The sequence below is a fragment of the Macrobrachium nipponense genome, chromosome 43 (assembly GCF_015104395.2).
Source record: "Macrobrachium nipponense isolate FS-2020 chromosome 43, ASM1510439v2, whole genome shotgun sequence".
NCBI lineage: Eukaryota > Metazoa > Arthropoda > Malacostraca > Decapoda > Palaemonidae > Macrobrachium > Macrobrachium nipponense.
Genome location: NC_061104.1, coordinates 49,785,655 through 49,805,944, shown reverse-complemented (window position 1 = coordinate 49,805,944; position 20,290 = coordinate 49,785,655). Strand labels below are relative to the sequence as shown.

Here is a 20,290-nt window from a genome sequence, read left to right as displayed (position 1 = left end):
TAATGTGGAAGACCTCCTCGCTCTAGCGATTGCCTTAGCAGCTGCTGACGAAAAGCCTTTCGCTCTGACCAGTTTTCTGGACAGTCTTGAAGCCAGTCAGACTGAGAGCGGGGAGGTTTTTGTGGTACCTGTCGAAGTGGGGCTGTCTGAGTAGATCGCTCCTTAGAGGAAGCGATCTTGGAAAATCCACTAGCCATTCCAGCACCTCTGTGAAACCAATCCTTGTGCTGGCCAAAAGGGAGCTATCAAAGTCATCCTCGCGGAATCTGACTCTGCGAACTTTTTTAAAGTCAACCCCAGATCTTGAAGGGGGAAACGCGTATACATCGAGTCCTTTCCAATCGAGTAGGAGAGTCGTCTATCCCCTATTGCTCCTGGATCCGAGATGGTGGGAGAAGCAATACAGATCCAGTCTTTTGTTCTTTGCAGTTGCAAACAGGTCTAAGAGAGGCCTGCCCCACAACTTCCAAAGGCTCTGGCAAACATCTTGGTGCAGAGTCCACTCTGTGGGAAGGACCTGATCTTTCCTGCTGAGGAGATCTGCCCTTACATTCCTTTCTCCCTGTACGAATCTGGTGAGAAGTTTTATCCCCCTTTCTTCTGTCCACAGAAGAAGATCTCTTGCTGTTTCGTACAGAGAGAAGGAATGCGTCCCCCCCTGTTTCCTGATGTATGCCAGAGCCGTTGGTGTTGTCCGAGTTTATTTGCACAACTGCTCCTGTCACATCTGACTCGAACTCCTTCAGAGCAAGCCACACGGCTATTAGTTCTTTCCTGTTGATGTGCCAGGAAGACTGGTCCCATCCAGGTTCCTGACACCTCCTTGGTTCCCAGAGTCGCCCCCCAACCTGTTTCCGACGCATCGGAGAACAACACCAGGCTGGGTTTCTGGGATTGAAGAGGCAGTCCCTGCGAGAACTTGTCGGGATCCGCCCACCATGCTAACTTCCTTCTTGATTTGAAGAGTAAAAGACAGGGAGAACTTCAAATCCTGAGAAGGACGACTCCAATTCCGATGAAGAAAGAATTGGAGCGGTCTCAGGTGCAACCTTCCTAGGGAAACAAATTGCTCCAGTGAGGAGAGCGTCCCCAGCAGACTCATCCACTCCCTCACTGTGCATACTTCTTTCCCTAAGAAGGTTGTTACTTTTTCGAGTCCCCGGGCTATCCTCTCCTGTGACGGAAAAGCCCGAAAACTCAGAGTTCATCTGGATCCCCAGATAAACGCACTCTTGAGCGGGAATCAGACTTGACTTCTGCAGATTGACAGAAGTCCTAAGGAATAAGTCAAATCCAGGGTTTTCTTCAAGTCCTTCAGACAACGATCTCTGAATTGGCCCTTATAAGCCAATCGTCGAGATAGAGCGAAATCCTCACCCCTTCCAGGTGAAGCCATTGTGCCACATTCCTCATGATGGCCGTAAAGACTTGGGGGGCCGTGTAGAGGCCAAAACACAGGGCCCTGAATTGGAAGATTCTTCCCCCCATCATGAATCTTAGAAACTTCCTCGAGGAAGGATGGATTGGTACGTGGAAGTAAGCGTCCCGTAAGTCCAAGGACACCATCCAGTCCCCTGGACGGAGTGCTGCTAAACACCGAGGCAGTGGTCTCCATCGTGAACTTCTTCTTTTCGACGAAGAAGTTCAGGGCGCTTACATCCAACACCGGTCTCCATCCCCCTGAGGATTTCGGAACTAGGAACAGGCGGGTTGTAAAAGCCTGCCGAAAGATGATCTGCCACTAGTGCGATCGCCTCCTTTTCCAGCATCTGATCTACCGCTAGTCGGATGGGCTTGATTCATGATGGGGTCCCTCCCGTAGCTGGCCGTCAACTCCCTCGGGGTATTCGTCAAGGGAGGCCTCGAAGAGAAACGGGATTAGATAGCCCTCCTCTAAAATTGACAGGGTTCCAGGCATCTGCGTCTTTCTGGGCCCAGACTTCTGCAAACTGTCAAAAGCCTGGCGCCTACAGTTGTCTGAAGGACTTGAGTCTTACTTGGGAGGTTTGATTGACCCTTCGTAAAAGTCCTCCCTCTTCTGTTTGGTTCCGACCTCTGAACGAAGAGGATCTAGAGGTAGATGCCCCTCGAAAGGGTTCCTGAGAGGTCGCTTAGCTTTCTTTGTCTTAGTCTGGAAGGTAGGGCGCGGCTTCCTTGCAGACTGTGCTAGAAGGTCCTGCGTAGCTTTGGCAGAGAGAGCCTTCGAAATGTCTTGAACCAGGTGTTTAGGAAACAGCTGTGTAGAGAGAGGGGCAAAAAGCAAAGACGATCTCTTGAGCATGTGAGACCGACTTTGTTAAAAATGAGCAAAATACTGATCTTTTCTTCAAGACCCCTGCTCCAAACAGTGAAGCTATTTCGCTGGCCCCATCTCTCACCGATTATCCATACAGGATAAGACACAATTCAAAGGCCTAAAAGGAGAAAAACGTGTCCGGTCCTTGAGTTTTCTTGGCTAGGACTCCGAGGGACCAATCGAGAAAGTTGAAAACTTCCAAGACTCTAAAAATGCCTTTTAGAATGTGATCCATTTCATTCATTGCCCACGTAGTTCTGGCCGAATTCAAAGCTGATCTTCTAGTGGCGTCTACTAGTGCCGAAAAATCTGCGTCAGCTGAAGACGGAAGGCCCATTCCCAAGGGTTCTCCTGTCTCATACCAAAATCCTGTCCTATTCCTGAAAGCTTCGACGGAGGGAAGGCAAACATTGTTTTCCCCGCTTCCTCTTTAGTACGCATCCATGAACCGAACTCTTGAGCGCTTTCTTCATAGAAAGAGTCGGCTTCATTCTCACACACGAAGATCCTTTCGTTGCTTTCGCTGTGGAGAACAACGAGTGTGGAGAAGGAGGAGCAGTAGGGCTCAAAGACTCTCCGAACTCCTGAAGGAGAAGTTCTGTGAGCTTCTTGTACGAAGAAACTGTTGCCGATGTATTAGTTTCTTCCTCAGAGGCTTCCTGGTCGTCTTGAGGAGGAGAACGGGGATGAGGATCCTTATGAGAATCCTTAGATGATTTCCTAGCTGGGGTACAGTGCGATGAAGGAGACAAACGTCTTGAATGAGGAGAAGATTCCAAAGTAGAAAGGCGTTACAGAGAACGACGAGTTGTAAAAGAAGGACGCTTATCCGAAAATTCTTGTCTAAATCCGCATTCTCTAGAAAGACCACGTCTATCCCTAGGGAAACTACGAGAGGGAGAGCGCCTGCTAAGATCCTGTCGCCGATCGTGAGGAGAGCGGCTACTAGGCGCCGAGCGCCTATCTGGTCACAGGGCGCTTAGTGGAATCCTGGCGCCTACCAAGCGGCGAAACGTTGCTAAAAATAGGGCGCCTTTCAGGAGCAGGGCGCTTTAGAGGTCTTGATGCCTACGAAGCGGAGAGCGGCTGCTACGCTCCGAGCGCTTAAACGAAACAGGGCGTTTCTGCGAGATCTTGGTCCTTACCAAGGGAGAACGTCTGTAAGGCTCCGAGCGCCTAACAGAATCAGGCGCTTGAGGCGTTGCTTGATTTCTAGCAAGAGGAGACCGATCAGGAGTAGGGAGTCTCGAGAACGAAGAGCGCCTACTAGGAGAACGAAGCAAACAGGATCAAGGTGTCTTTCTCCAGGAGAACAGCTACTAAACGAATGACGCTTACCAGGAGCAGGGCTCCTACTAGACTCTTGATGTCTTACAGGGGAGGAGCGAACTCCGTGCGATGAGCGCCTACCAGGCACGTTATCCGACAACGCCCGACTACAGTAGTCGGAAGGAGAAGTGCGCCTACTTTCAGAAGGGCATTCCCTAGGTTCTCTGAGAAGACGAGGAGAAGAAAGAAGAGACGGAGACTACGAACCAAGTCTTCTATGACCTGAGCGACTCTCTCCTTCTTGCACGAACTACTAGAAGAAGGAGAAACAGAAGGGGCTGAGCGTCTACCCGAGGCAGGAATCCGATTTGAGGAAATATCTCATAGTCCAAGGAGCGCCTATCCGTCGAATGGCGTCTCGACACCTCCGAGCGGGAGTGGTGTTCCTCTCGTGAAATGTTACGATGAGTAGAAGAATCCTCAAAACAAAAGAAGGAGAACGCCGATTACAAGGAGAGCGCTCTTCCGACGAAACGCGCCTCGATCTCTTGATCGGGAGAGACAAATCCTTCCTTCTACGCGATCTCGATGCCAAGGAGTCCGCCAAGGCTGTGATCTGAGCTTGTAGGCCCGCTAGTACTCGAGAAGGAGAGTCCCCAGGATCTTCTTCCGAAGCAACTCAGCGCGAGGCGCGGGAGGAAGGAGGCGATCACCGGACTCCTAGGCTTCTTTGCTTGCAAGGAAGCTACATCAGAAAAGTCTTCTGGGGCTGGACGCTAACGTACTGAAGGGAGCCTCCGCAGCCCTCTTCAACGGGCGTGGACGCCTCCTTAGAGCTCCACCCACGCTTCGGCGAAGGAGAAGAGGATGACGAAAAAAACACTGGCGAAGAATATTCTTCTTCTTACGATCCAAGGCAGGCCTGGGAGCGAACTTCAGGATCTGCCGAGGGACGCCTGACCGGTGGGGGCTCTCCCTAGCCCTCCTGCGGCTTTCGACTTCCTCCTCCACTGGAACTGGGAGTCCTGGAAGAGGTCTAGGCCTGGAGGCACTAAGGAGCGGTCAGACGCACCCTCCACATCACTGGGTACACTGCACTTATCATCACTGACAATCTTACCTTGCTCAGTACGAAGATTCTTGTCTTCCTTAGAACACGGAAGGAAGCTTTTGAGGCCGCCGCCTCCGAAGACGAATCTACGGCTTCGGTGCGAGGGAGCAGGAGCTGAGACCTGGGAGGAAGGTTCTAAAACTACATTAATGTTAGTTCATTCTCACTCATTCTCGACCTGCTCGAGCTCCTTGAAGAAGCTTTACGCTACCCTATCCCTTTCAAGTTTCCTAATATAAGAAGAAAGAGCCTTATATTCATCTTCGTTCAAAACCTCACACTCTTGACACGGGTTACTAAACGAACATTCATTCCCCCTACATTTAACACAGAAAGTGTGAGGGCCACCGCAGCTTTCGGTAACCTCACCTTTTACATCCATCGGTCACCACATACTCTAAACAAAACCGGAGTTTTGGAAAACAGAATCAAAATCAGACATTCTACAGGAAAAATCCCAGCGCAAAGTCAATAACGGTCCACAATCAGCGTATGCCAAGCCAACATAGAGCGAATACGTCACCAAAATGTTCAAATCAATCTCCAGGCAAGCGAGAAATGAAGAATATAGGCGGAAGAAACGACAACAGTTGTTATCGCTTCAGCGACAGAAAAAAATCTGGCTGGAGAGATAGATTGGTTCATACGCCCGCCACCCAGCGGCGGGTAAGGTAGACCACTGACCTACCTGTCGCGTGTGCCGCGAGATTTGAATTCTGTCGGAACGTCGGAGACTATAGCTAAGTATATATCTGGCAGGGAAGTTCATGTACAAAACTGAGGACTATCAAAAGAATCAAAATAAATCTAAAAATTAGACCTTCCTACTAAACTCCCTCATCCTCAATGACATCCACAATAAAGTCTACCTCTCACACTACAAATACAGTAAGACTGAACTATCACAACATACCACGGTTTGCCTGACATCACTCACACCCATCATTCCGGAAACAACAACAATTTCAATTATCTTTAACTATGAATTAACCCTTGTGTTCAAACCAAAGAATGCTTACCTCTGTTGGTGATGACCTGATAAGGATTTCATTAGCTTCCTTAATGTCAAGTTCCTCCAGTTTTCCCTTCGATGTGCTCCACGTCATGGTTAAGAATATCCTGATCATCATTTTGTTTGTTGCAGTCATCCTATCTGGCAGGATTGTAATGCGTTTATGGGCTTCATCTGTAAATAAAAAAAAAATTGAAACAACTACCAAGAGCAACAAAAAACTACTTGTACTACTAATGCACAAAACTCAGTATACTGGATACATTTAATTTTACAATATTGAAACATGTCTTGAATAAGATTTAGAAGATTTGGGGACCTGCTATCACTCTACTTACCATAACTGCAAGGGTCAAAATATAATCCATTTCTATCTGTCATCTTCAATGTTCTTCTTATTGATTCAGCTAGAGATGGTTTCATATACAAAAAAAACACCGGTAAAGATTTTCCAAAATGGGCCAAGACTTTAACTATACTCTTGATTGGAATGTCAAAAGTCACAAACATTAGAATTATCTGTAAAGAAAAAATACACAAGAACATTAATTTTATAAAATAAAATTTAATCCATGACAATTACAGTCTTTCCATTTACATATTTTTAAATAAAATGATAGACATTTTAATGTATAAGAAAATTACAATCCCAATAGTCTTGGTTCATGAAATTGAAGTATATTTAAATAACATTTTTGTGTGGGACACCACTGAATTTCAATTACAGTGGTCCATGTTAGGATTTAGTAGTTGTGTTCCAACTTCTCCAATTGTCTTGGGGGGAAACCTTTATATCGACCTCAACTTCTGGGATAAGCATTGTTACCTTTCAGTGATCATCACCCAGCATCACCTTACCCAAAATAGCAAATTGGATACCCACCATTCCAAGTATAAGAGCCCACAACACAAATGAATTAAATTAGCAGAAAATTTATACAAACACAAAAAATCAACATGAAAATAGTGTAATCCCATTATCTACTGAGGTGTTACATGCAACTAAATTTCACCTTCAATGAAGACTAAATTACAATCAATAATGATTTGACTTATCTAAAGTTTATACATGTGTGAGAGAGAGAGAGAGAGAGAGAGAGAGAGAGAGAGAGAGAGAGAGAGAGAGAGAGAGAGAGAGAGAGAGAGAGAGAGAGAACCAACACACAAGCCAAAGACGTCCTGTAAAACTCACCTAAAATAGATGGAACTTTAATCTTAATGCCCTGTGGCATTATCAGCATTCTGTCTCTAGGCATCACTTTATAAGAGCCTATTCGAATGCTCCTGCAGTGGATGGACGTATAAGGTCCTTTAAGGGTGCCATCTGTGATACTTTGAATATCTGGCAAACCACCACCTACATAGGAAACATAAAAAAAAATTAAGCTTTCTTCAAAAGAACAATAAAGTCCATTACTGACACGTGACTGGAAGAACTCTAGGGTCAAACTTAAACAATCTTCTTTATTAAATTTTAAAAATCCATGAAGAAAAATATTCTTATAAGAGTAGCACCTCAAATTACAAAGATGCTCTGGGGAGTGGCCTTTCTGATATGTAACAAAGACCCAATATTAAAGCCTGTATGGTACTTTAATCAGACCGAGAAGAGCCTTTTTTAGGCTCAGAGGTCTGGATAAACTAATCCTTTATAATAATAATATAGTCTGTACTAGAATATTTTCTGGATATCTTACCACAAAGAGAGATATCTAAAAATGTATCACATCTAAAAGGGCAGCATAGGTCAAAACAATCCTAATATGGTGGCTGATATGTACAAAAGTCTGTTAAGGTAAGAATCCATTAAGTTGAGGTGCTACATAAAAATCAATGACTTACTGAAAAAATTCTGATGTTTAATGATACGATTCAAATAAGGTAAATTTCCTAAACCTATCGTTTATTAGCTCAAACTAGGAGCTTAAAAGTTTTACATGTCAGCATAGTTTATTCTTAAGAATTTACTACAGTTGTATTCAGTCAATTAGAATTTTATCCTACCTGTAACAGCACCACCAACATCCTGCTCCACAGCATCTTCAAAGTTCTCCATATCTTCAGTAATAATAGGTTCCTTATGACTAATAGGTTCAGGTGGGCCACGATTTGGCAACCTAGAATATGTTCTTCCATTTGCACCTCCCATTCCGTGAGCACCTGTTGAACTACTAGGCTTTTTGTCTTCATCTTCATCAGAAGATAAGGATACGATTTCTGCAATATCAAAATAAAGGGAAAAAAATTTGTTAAATGAATTGTTTGGAAAACTCTTAATATATGCATATAGATTTGTAACTTATATATAAGCAGACATTGCTGAATACATACCTATACTAAAAAAAACTTAAATACTACGATGTAAAATAAAAATACCACAGGTTTGTTTATTTCCAAGGTAGTTTTCCGTTAACAAATATAACAGGTTCTGACACTGAACTTTACACTTTAATGGAAATAAATCTCAGTGTGCCACATACTAAAGATTCCCTCAGTAAGATGAAGGTAGTCAGAGGTAGAATATTTATTCATTTAATAATAAAATTACATATGAACAAGAAGCAACTAAGATAATTAAGATAAACAAAATAGGCCTTTCTATAACTAATTTAAAGGGAACAGCCAGTTTCACTCAAAAACTGTGAAAAATAAACACACCTGGGTAAATAGTAACAAACTTACCTGGCTCTTCATAGATTTTTCCTCTTCCTCTGCACCTCCCCTTAGGTTTCTGCGCAGGAGAAGCTCCTCCCCTCTTATCCCCAACTCTCTTTAAACCACCACCTGTCTTCCCATAGAACTCCTGTGTAAGGTTTGTACTCCAGTTATTCTAACATTTTTTAATGCTAGAATACAACTGACTATATTACTATAATCAAATAAATGTCTCTCAACATTGAACTGGGCCAAACATTACATCAATTAACATTAAATAAAAACAGACTTGTTGCAGAATATAAACAATATATAACAGTATAATCTCAACTTATTAAGTAGTCACAGCAAACTGTACAAGATTAATTCTTAATGCAAATCCTTCCCCCTCTACTGAAATACACTATTAAGCAGCAATGCTACAGTTACATAAATATTAACCCTCTTACGCCGAAGCGGTATAATCTAAATTGTCTCCCATATGCCGGGCCTGTCTGGGAGTGAGTGCCGAAGCGGAAAAAATAATTTTTTCAAAAAATCACAGCAAGCTTAGTTTTCAAGATTAAGAGTTCATTTTTGGCTCCTTTTTTTGTCATTGCCTGAAGTTTAGTATGCAACCATCAGAAATGAAAAAAATATCATTATCATATATAAATAATGCGATATATGATAGCGCAAAAAAAAATTCATATATAATTGTATTCAAATCGCGCTGTGCGGAAAACGGTTAAAACTAACGAGTTACTTTTTTGTTCGTTGTATTGTACACTAAATTGCAATCCTTTTGATATATAACACATTGTAAAATGATGAAAGCAACACATAAAAAATATTATCACAAAATGATGCATGAATTCGTAACGCGCAGACGTAAAATGTTTTTTTTTCAAAAATTCACCGTAAATCTAAATATTGTTCTAGAGACTTCCAATTTGTTTCAAAATGAAGACAAATGATAGAATATTACGATACTGTAAGAGTTTTAGCTTAGAATTGCAGTTTTCAACCATTTCGGACGAGTTGAAGTTGACCGAATGTCGAAATTTTTATATATATTTTTTTTATATGCAAATATTTCAAAAATGAGAAAAGCTACAACCTTCAAATATTCTTTGTTGTATTTTGCATGAAATTGCGCACAATTTCATATATGAAACTCTATAAAAGGCCTAATATTAAAAGGAGCAAATATTAGGAGAATGCGCCGTACTCATTTTGGAGATTTGCGGCCACGATCGGCGCGCGGAGGGAAGAAAAAAGTTCTTTTCAAAAATTCACCATAAATCTGAATATTGTTCTAGAGACTTCCAATTTGTTTTAAAGTGAAGATAAATGACTGAATATTACTAGACTAAGAGTTTTAGCTTACAAATGCGTTTTTCGACCATTTCGGTTGAGTCAAAGTTGACCGAACGTAGTTTTTTTCCTATTTATCGTGATTTATATGCAATTATTTCGAAAATGAGAAAAGCTACAACCTTCAAATATTTTTTTTTGTATTCTGCATGAAATTGCACACCTTTTCATATATGAAACTCTATAAAAGGCCTAATATGAAAAGGAACAAATATTAGGAGAATGCGACCTACGCATTTCAGAGATTTGCGGCCAAGAATCGGCGCGCAGAGGGAAGAAATGATATTGTTATAATACAATAAAGTTTCATACATACTTACCTGGCAGATATATACATAGCTAAGACTCCGTCGTCCCCGACAGAAATTCAAATTTCGCGGCACACGCTGCAGGTAGGTCAGGTGATCTACCGGCCTGCCCTGGGTGGCAGGATTAGGAACCATTCCTGTTTTCTATTCATATTTTTTCTCTTCCACCTGTCTCCTGCGGGGAGGCTGGGTGGGCCATTAATCGTATATATCTGCCAGGTAAGTATGTATGAAACTTTATTGTATTATAACAATATCATTTTCATACAATCAACTTACCTGTCAGATATATACATAGCTGATTGACACCCTTTGGTGGAGGGTAAGAGACAGCTAACATGGAATAGACAGGTAAACAACATATGTTGTAGGTATAAATAACCTTGGTTCCTATCTGATAGGTGGTAGACTTCGTGGCTGTGCCCGGTAGTCTGCATCACCTCAAGACTTTAGCGAGATATGATCTATGGCTAAGAGTTTCTTTGTGGGTCTGCCGATGGGTTCATGAACCGCTTACTCGGCAGAGCCTGAAAGGACTTTGTCAATGGGTACTGGACCACTTCTATGACAATACACCTTATGAAGGAGCGCAACACCGATCCCGATCACCTGATCCTAACACGAGGGTTCGCGCTCAAATTGAAAAGAGTTATCCCCACACTCCTTTCTAAAACCCCAATAATTTCACTAAGTTCAAAAAACTTTAACTCAAAGTTAAGGATCAGTGTCGGCTCCTTATCCAGTAACGTATCCGCAGAAACGTATAAACCAAAGAGAAGGATCTCTCGTAGGTTAACTTGACATCCTTTGTGTAATGAGAAGTCAACACAGAGTTGCCTCTACCGTACAACACAGCTAATATGTCTTATATGACATATTGTTATGTAAAGAACAAGAATTTGCAAAAGCGCGCACTTCCTGCGCTTTTAATTCTCAGCTGTTTGAAGGAATCAAGTCACTTATGAAGTGCTTAGGAGATCTCCATGTTTCAAAGACCAGGGCTTTCTTGAAATGGATCTCTCCCGACTGAAGCCTGAAGCCTGGCAGGAACCTCGCGCCTGGCTGGTGCTTCGCTCTTGGTTGGCGCCTAGCGCTTGTCTGGTACCTTTCCCTTGACTGGCGCCTCGCATCTGGTTGACGCCTCGCGCCTTACCTGGAGATTCGCGCCTAGAGCCTGGCTTGCGCCTGGCTGGCGTCTCGCGCCCGGTTGGCTTGCTTTGTGCCTGCCTGGCACCTCGCGCCTGGCTGGCACCTTGCGCCTGCCTGGAGCTTCGCCGGCTGGCTGGTTCCTCGCGGCCTGCCTGGCGCCTCGCTCCTGCCTGGCGCCTCGCTCCTGCCTGGCGCCTCGCGCCTGGTTGGCTCTCCCCACTTGCCGGAGCTTCGAGCTTGGTAGAGTCTAGAGGATGTCTGGCAATGTCCACATCGGACACTCTTATCTGTCCTATATGTTCGCATCTAGCGATCTGTGTCAGGTTGTAGGCCCGGTCTTTCTCTCATCAGACAATGACAGTGTTCTTGGGCTGTCTGCCTCTGGCGTTTTTACGCCTGTTTTAGCATAAGGCTCCTGGTTGGCGCTGACATTGTCCGAAAGTCCTGAACATCCACAATAGTAAATCACAAGACTGGAGAAGGGTGGAAGAAATTCTTCCACTTTGAGCTTTGGCCTCTCCGGCAAAGGGAGGTGATTGTAGTCAGCTACATCCAGTATACGATAGGATATCTAACAGTATGAGAGATAAGTCTTCCTCCGAGGAGGATCCTTCTTGAGTACTTCCGTTGCTCACGAGATCTCTTCTTACCTGTTGAAGAGGCTTCTCGTTGCAGAATCTTCCCTATCCTTGTCCGAAGGAAGGGAAGAAGCTTGGAAGTCGAAGGAGACTCAGAGCTGAAATTGGGGGGAGTACTCCTGATTTCTAGCTCCTTATTGTATCCCTCTGAACACCTGGGAAGCATTTCGAGCCGTCATCGCATTCCAAAGACTCTGTAGGCAAACGTTTTAACCATTCTACTGTAGATGAAAACGTAAGTAGCCTGCCTGGACAACGCAAAAACCTCTATCTGAAAACATTGAATCAGGAATAGGGGGGGGGTTTTAGTCTTTGCCAGACATACTATGCTGGCAAGAACCCATTGCCTAATCTCCATAGAATCTGATGCGAGATTCCAAGGCTCAAAAACAAAAAAATTCACTTGTCTTCTTGATCGTTTGGGACCAAGAGAAACAAAGAATTCCCTCATAAAAATTTCTCAAAGAAGTTTGATGAGGATCAGTTCCATCTTGTCGGAACATAGAATCTGTGGGCCACAAAAAGATCCCATTAGAAGTACATGATATCCTACTCTTGTCATATTGAGGTATGTATAAGATCCCGAAGATCTTAATCCTCTGCTATCTCCAATCCCTTATAGAGACAGAGTATAGCCTTTTACTGCGTTCTTTGATAACAGATATATACAAAGGTGATTCTTCCCTCTGAAAGGGAAGAAAAAACCGCTATGTGGTTCACAGAGGTATCGGAAGAGGACAGTTTCCTCATTCCCTCTAGCACAATCTGCAGCAATTCTATATCTTGTCCATGACTATTGTCATTTACCTTGAAAAATCCTCTCATTCATGTCCACTTCTGGTCAGTCTGCACGCAGAGAGACTCAGAGTGGAGAGGTTGTTAAGGTCCATTATAATAGATGCTGATAGCAAGTATTCAGACTGTCTTGGAAAAGACTTCCAAAACATGCTGTGAGAAGAACGTGACCTCTGTGAATCCAACCTCTCTAAGGCCAAAATGAGGCATAAAATATTATCTTCTTTTTCTTTGACGCCCTTTATCTTAAATTCTACAAATAATTTATATTTAGGGGAAAAAAGACAAAAGCTAGTTACCCCTTTCTAAAAAAAAAATAAAGATGGCGTATATTGCTACCTCTTTTGGTTCGAGGAAAGGAAGCAGTCTATAGGAAGCCTGTTCGTCTTCTACCTTACTGAGAGATCTATGAAGAAGACTTTCCGCAGGTTCTCACAACTCTTTCCAATAAATGTTAAACATGTTAACAGTTATTATCGTCGATCGAGAAGGATCTCTTTGTTAACGCGAATAGGAGCAAAAAAAGAGATTCTCGATGCTCTTTGCGATATGAGAGAGTCGTGGAATTGGCCTAAGTGATTAAATGGGTAACGAAATCAGGAACGAATCTTGCCGTTACCGAGCCTGGTGTCCGAGAGGCTACTGGACTCTTAGGTTAATAACTCGCTAAAACGAGAACATGGATTGGATGCTCTTGGATCACTGCGCCAGGCTGGCGCTTCTGGCGCAAATTTGCGCCAGGCTGGCGCTTCTGGCACAAATTTGCGCCAGTGCGCCAGGCTGGCGCTTCTGGAGCATTGCGCCAGGTTGGCACTTCTGGCGCATTGCTCCAGACTGGCGCTTCCTTCTAATTCTTTTTATGTTATGTGCCAGAACACCTGTGCCTTTATGGTACCCGACATCCTTTCACATGTTAATTCCGTTCTTAGTAGGAAAAAGCTTTATATACGTAGTATAGTCCATTCAGGGAAACAAGTTCTGCCCCAAAGAGAATGTTTCCCATCCGACTCATCCATCTTCTTCTGAGCAGGTACTCTAATAAGCTATGCTTTCGTAAGCCTGAGAGCATTACATAATATAATGTTCTGCTGCGATTAGAATCTTTTTTAATAATGTTACCTACGGGTAAAAACAGCATTGAAAGGTTGTACTATTCTCTTATTGAAAGCTTCTAGCAAAAGGCATACAATATTTTATTTATGTTAGATTAACTATCCCCTCAATCCGAGGTTAAGACCGCAATTGTAGGGGAGAGATACGGATAGTTTTTATTCCATCCCGCAGAGAGAGATACACCCGACCGCTCATGACTGACACCTACATGGTACTGACAGTAACTGGCGTACTGCGTTGGTCTCAGGCTCTCAGCGAAAGCAGTCCCCGTTAGCCGTCTGGCCTTACTCTTCCAGAGTTGCCAGCTACTCCATTTAATAAAGGAATTTTATAAAATTATTATCGAACTTCAGGAAGTTCTTATTAAAGATATTTAAGCGAAACGACTTCGATAAATCTAGAAGCTAAGTAGCTGTGTCTTAACAATCCTCTTTAAGCGTAGTCCTTCCTAGGAAAGTCGTAGAAGGATACTGGTAATTGAGTTTGCACAGAAAAGAAGTACTACGGGAATGTGTTTATGATTTGACCGTATGTATTCTCATACAGCAGAAACTCTACTACCTTCTACTATCTTCGTTCTTTTCGTTAATAGAACGATAGAAAGAGTATATATATATCCTTAAGGAAGGAAGTTAATCCAGGAACTCTTTAAATCTTCGTGATTTTCCTCATAAAATCGCGAGAGACAGAAATTCCTGTTCATCACTAGGGTTTACGGAAGGAAGTAGATATTTCCTATCCGCCATCATACCCAAACTTCGATGAGATTCTTATAAGAAAACCTCCCAAGCTCTTGCCTCCTCAAAACGAGGGAAAGAGCATGTATGAAGGAGAGAGTCCGCATTGAGAGGAACTGCCTAACACAGGAGTCTTCTGAATAATGAAAAGGGGCTTCTCTTAGTATCAGAATCCTTCTGACAAAAGCAACGGCCGCCTAAAGAGGAGTCTCGCGACTGACCTCTCTCTCAATGAGAACGCACTCAGTTGCTGGAACGCGGCTCGCGTTTATCTGTATGAACGAGGCTCGCGCTAGTCTGTTGGAACGCGGCTCGCACTAGTCTGTTGGAACGCGGCTCGCTGCTGGCTGTTGGAACGTGGCTCGCGCTAGCTTGCTGGCTGGCTCTCAGCCTCTCGCTCAGTGAGTCAGTGTTCTCTTAGTTTTCACGAGAACGAGCCAGATCGTCCGAAACTCCAAACATTCTTCGTCTTTTCGGATGTAAGATGAAGAAACGGAAGAAGAGACGCACTTTTTAAAGGATGCCTTTACAATGGCTATCCCTGGCAGTCTGGGACGTTTTACAGATCCTGCCGAGGGAACGCCCGATCGGTGGGGATTCTCCATAACCTCCGTAAGGCTTTCGACTTTCCTTCTCCTCTGGGCTTGTGAGTTTGGAAGAGGTCTAGGCCTGAGAGCGAGACAGAGACGATCGAACGCACCCTCTACTAATTAGGACGCCTTTCCAATGGCGAACTTGGCAGTCTGGGACGTTCTACAGATCCTGCCGAGGGGACGCCTGATCGGTGGGGATTCTCCATAACCTCCGTAAGGCTTTCGACTTTCCTTCTCCTCTGGGTATGTGAGCTTGGAAGAGGTCTAGGCCTGGGAGCGAAACAGAGCCGATCAGAACGCACCCTCCACTGCACTAACACTAAAATCACTTCTTACCTTTCAATAGCTCGTATTTTGAGCTACATTCCTTTGTCTTCAAATTGCAATATGAATTTGAAGATTCTGTGAAGTAAGAAGGAGATGAGGATACAACACTACTAGTATTGTTAATGCTCTAACTGCTCGTTAGTACGAGAGCTATAAAAACTTCTAAAGGAAGCGTAAACTATTCTATTCCTTACTTCCTCAGAAGGAAGTTAGCTCAATCAATTCTAACATTTACTACACGTTATTATGAATAAATATTAAAATTTTCCTTCTTGCAAACTATGTGAGTGTCTACCGAAAAGTTCGGTAGTTACACGTAAACAATTCTTCGAAATTTTCGAAGCCAAGTTATTTTCTTAAAACAAATTAATATGCGTATGCCGAACCAAAGATCCAGTACTTCCCTGCAAAAGATAGCCCAGAAGATCGATGGCGATGAAATCCAAAAATCAAGTCAGGAGGAACTGCAAACGTTGTTTACATTCCAAGCGACAGAAAAAATATGAATAGAAAACAGGAATGGTTCCTAATCCTGCCACCCAGGGCAGGATGGTAGATCACCTGACCTACCTGCAGCGTGTGCCGCGAAATTTGAATTTCTGTCGGGGACGACGGAGTCTTAGCTATGTATATATCTTACAGGTAAGTTGATTGTATGAAAAAGTTTTTTTTCAAAAATTCACCATAAATCTGAATATTGTTCTAGAGACTTCCAATTTGTTTTACAGTGAAGATAAATGACTGAATATTACTAGACTGTAAGAGTTTTAGCTTAAATGCGTTTTTCAACCATTTCAGTTGAGTCAAAGTTGCACGAACGTAGTTTTTTCACCTAATATCGTGATTTATATGCAAATATTTCAAAAATGAGAAAAGCTACAACCTTCAATTTTTTTTTTTTATACTGCATGAAATTGCACACATTTTCATATATGAAACTCTATAAAAGGCCTAATATGAAAAGGAACAAATATTAGGAGAATGCGACATACGCATTTCGGAGATTTGCGGCCGAGAATCGGCGTGCGGAGGGAAAAAAAATGTTTTTTTCAAAAATTCACCATAAATCTGCATATTGTTCTAGAGACTTCCAATTTGTTTCAAAGTGAAGATAAATGACTGAATATTACTAGACTTATGTAATTTACTTAACCAAAAATACCAATATATATATAGATATATATATATATATATATATATATATATATATATATATATAGTATATATATATATATATATATATATATATATATATATATTACATTTTTCGATTCTGGTACGAATACATAAATTAAAGGAATGCAGGTGACACTTTTCTTTTTGCATACAATGAAATATATATCATGCACAGATACGGATATATAAAAACCTGTAATAAATATAAAAATAAATATAAAATTATAAAATAAATGCAGAATACTCACTCGTAATCCTGACTCTTCGTTCTATTCTGGTTTTCTCCCTCCTCCATTGAAGACTTGCATTTTTTTCCTCTTGACATGACGAGGTACAGGTGGAGGAGGGAGACGCGCGCCCTTACTGCCGAAGGGACGAGCGGTCCCGTGCGCCCTCCGCTGTCTGTCGCTGAGGCGCACTCCAATAAAACACCGCAGTGTGGTATTTGCGGTCACACTCCCCGACAAACCCCGCCTGCATAGAGCTATTTTGCAGGTGCGACAGAAGAAAACCGGGTGTCTCTCCTGCCATTCATATGGCACACCCGCACCGTTTCTTTCTGCCTGCGCCCTTGTAAGAGCTCCAGTGTGTGATCCCCTGGGTGCAGCCCACACACAGGGTCCACTACCCGATGAGAACCGGTGCGGGCGGGGCCAGCAGCAGGGGCGTCGGCAGCAGCGGCAGGAGCAGGATGACAGAAGTTGGCCCTCCTAAGGTCTGCCCTTTCCTCTAGGGGCAGATCTGCAGCTCGGGGCAGGGGGGCAGACATGGAAGGCCACTCATCGGTCATCCTCCGCAGACCGGGACCGTAGTACCCACAGTAGAGAATGTAGGCATTTTGGAGGGCCAACTGAAGAATGTACTCGAGGAGCTTCTGGGTCCACCTCCTGGTTCTCATGGCGGAGGGATAATACTGGATGAGTTGATCAAAGAGATCAACTCCTCCCATGCGCCTATTGTAGTGCCCAATGACGGTAGGGCGGTCTGCACGAAACTCCTCATACACAACTCGGCCCTGTCGACGTGTCTTCTTCCGCTGTACGACCTCCTCTTGGACGGGTTCATGGCTCGTCGTAATCATGGGGACGAGTCGGACACCCTTCAAACAGATGACGAAGACAGCTCCCTTCCGCCGCCACTGTCTCTCTCCTCTTGCCAGATCTTGCAGATGGCTAGCGAACCTCTTGAGGACATTCGGGGCCCCACGCACCAACCGAAGGGTACCACTGACGTGAACACCTGCTTCATACAGTTCCTGGGCCAGGGATACCGAGTTATAATAATTATCCATAAACAGGTGGTATCCCTGGTTACGGAAACAATCCACAAGCCTGATCACAGTTTCACGCATCGTGGAGAAGACCCCGGAATACAATAAAAAGTCTGCGACGTATCCAGTGTTGGACTCGGTAATAAAAAAAAATTTCACTCCATATTTCTTCGGCTTCTCGGGGTTATACACTTTTATGCTAAGACGTCCTTTGTAAGGCATCATCCCCCTCATCCAAAGAAAGGTTCTTTGCAGGAACCACAAGATTTTTACAACATTCTCGAATGTATTCCAACACTGGGCGCACTAAGATGAGGCGATCGGAGTTATTTCGGGGTATGGCCCTTCGGTTGAAGGCGTTGAAACATCTGTCCAACGCCAGGAAAGTATCAAGGGGCATAACGCCGGGCACATTGGGCGTACCTAAAAAAAAAAATTACGCCTCCAATATTGCCTTACGTCGGCAGCAGGCATCAATCCAAAGAAAATGTGGAGCCCCACAAAATGCGCCATGTCAATGAGGTTGCAGCCCCGCCAGCGATACGATAATGTCGTGCGCAGTTAATCACGGCAGTACCGAGCGTAGTCCCCCGTCTCTGCTACCAGGTACTCCAGCAATTGCCGCGTAAGGAACAGCTGGATGAACCCCAGAGCAGTGAGAGGAACAGGTACGGTGAGCCCAGGGTTTGCCGTGAATGGGTGCATGTTTGGTGGGGTGGGGTCCTCCGTCCACCCATCGTTGCTCTAGGACGACCGACCTTCACCTTGGCTGGCGCGACGATCCAACCTTCTACGTGACCGTGCGCCCGCACGAACGATTTCGCACACAAAACCCCCCCACTGGCCCATCTCCCTCACTTAGGCCTTCGTTTCTGTATCGCATCCGCGATAATACTAGACCCCATATCCTCATCCTCCCCCTCCTCAGATTCCCCCTCATACGCACTGAAACCACCGAGTTCTAATTCACTTTCGGGATGTGAGCCTCGAACGGACATTGGGGGCAAATATTCATCGTCACTGACATCAGGAGTGATGTCCTCATCACTGGATGACCAACCGCCATCAAAATGAGGACTTGTGACATACTCCCGATCGAGCTTCGATAAGTACTCGTCTATGTCCCTTGGTTGGAGGCCAACCAAATTCCTACGAAGGCCCCTAAGGACGCCCCGATGCTTCCTAGGGGTTACTAAAGGCATATGAGACACACGTTGTGATCCTAAACCACTTTCATCCACACGTGGCCGAACAGAACGGCCTTGAGGCACCAGGTCATCTTGGGTGCTTGGCCCTTCGCCAGCATCCAAGTCCAGAATACACCTCACACGATCCCTTCCGACGGGTATAACGCGCCTTTCGCGTTCCATACGTCGTTGAGACATCTCTATGAACGTCCTGTAGCAACACAAATACTCAAAGTCTCGCACAAGTTCGGAAAAACACGATTGCGGCAAAAGATCGGTCTCTGACGACGCGTCGCTGATGCTGGCTGGTGCGAGAAGGAGGCATTTCGCGCATGCGCACTTGGGTCACGCTTCTAAACAAAACAGCTTGATCCGTGAACTCCCAGCATCCCCCAAGGCGCGTGATTCAAAAGTTTTCGGCTGGTAGGCCTATAAGTATTTTTCCGCGAATTTAAAAAAAAAAAAAACTTTTTATGTCGGACGTATAATAGTCCAATCGGCACCCGAGAGACATTTTATCTCAACGTTTAATACGTCCAATCGGCGTAAGAGGGTTAATATAATGAAATCATATAATTTGATTGGAGAGAGAGAGAGAGAGAGAGAGAGAGAGAGAGAGAGAGAGAGAGAGAGAGAGAGAGACGAAGGGGGGGGGGGGAGTAGAGAGAGAGAGAGATGAGAGAGAGAGAGGGGGGGGGGCTTCTTGGTCTAATTTTGTTCTCTTCTCTTATCATGAAATTCTTTGAATAATTCTAACATTTTTCAAACCTGTAATGCTAACATCAGCTCTTCAAATTTTTTTTTTCAATCTCTGACACTTGCTGTGAAATAATGGCATCTCATACTTATTCTGCATATATGTGATGCATTTTTTTTTTATTTTTTGCGTACCTAATTTCTGTTTTTATTAGAATGAAGTACAGTACAAACATGTCAAAATGAAAATTTTATACTTTTAACAGAAAGCAAGTATAGCCTAAACAATATATTTTATATGAATAAATAGTTCAAATAAACCTTAAAAGTTTACATAATTTTTGCATATTTGTGGCACTTGTTTTGACCTCTCACACATACATATGATATTATTTTGCAAGATTGCCAAATAACTCAGGCTACTATACGAGATGCTTTTTACAAAACTGAGCTTCTTTATACTGACTTGATTTAGCTGGGTTGGCTTCTGGCATTAACCTGCCATTTCAAGAAATGTACAGCTTCATTCAATTTTGCCAGATGGCAGTGTTAATACATCCTTGTAAGATTCATTAAAATACATTTTCATCTATAATGGCATT

General features: G+C 43.7%; 1 protein-coding gene across 1 annotated transcript in view; it reads right to left on the bottom strand.

The window, feature by feature from the left end:
- Nucleotides 1-20,290, bottom strand: part of LOC135213731 (uncharacterized) — a 125,423-nt gene that overhangs the window by 33,044 nt on the left and 72,089 nt on the right. Inside the window, exons 13-17 of the mRNA XM_064247847.1 lie at nucleotides 8,371-8,491; nucleotides 7,693-7,905; nucleotides 6,852-7,045; nucleotides 6,027-6,207; nucleotides 5,696-5,862 (exon numbers count right to left, since the gene is read on the bottom strand). Coding sequence (XP_064103917.1) covers nucleotides 5,696-5,862; nucleotides 6,027-6,207; nucleotides 6,852-7,045; nucleotides 7,693-7,905; nucleotides 8,371-8,491 — 876 coding nt within the window. The remainder of the gene's footprint in view (nucleotides 1-5,695; nucleotides 5,863-6,026; nucleotides 6,208-6,851; nucleotides 7,046-7,692; nucleotides 7,906-8,370; nucleotides 8,492-20,290) is intronic.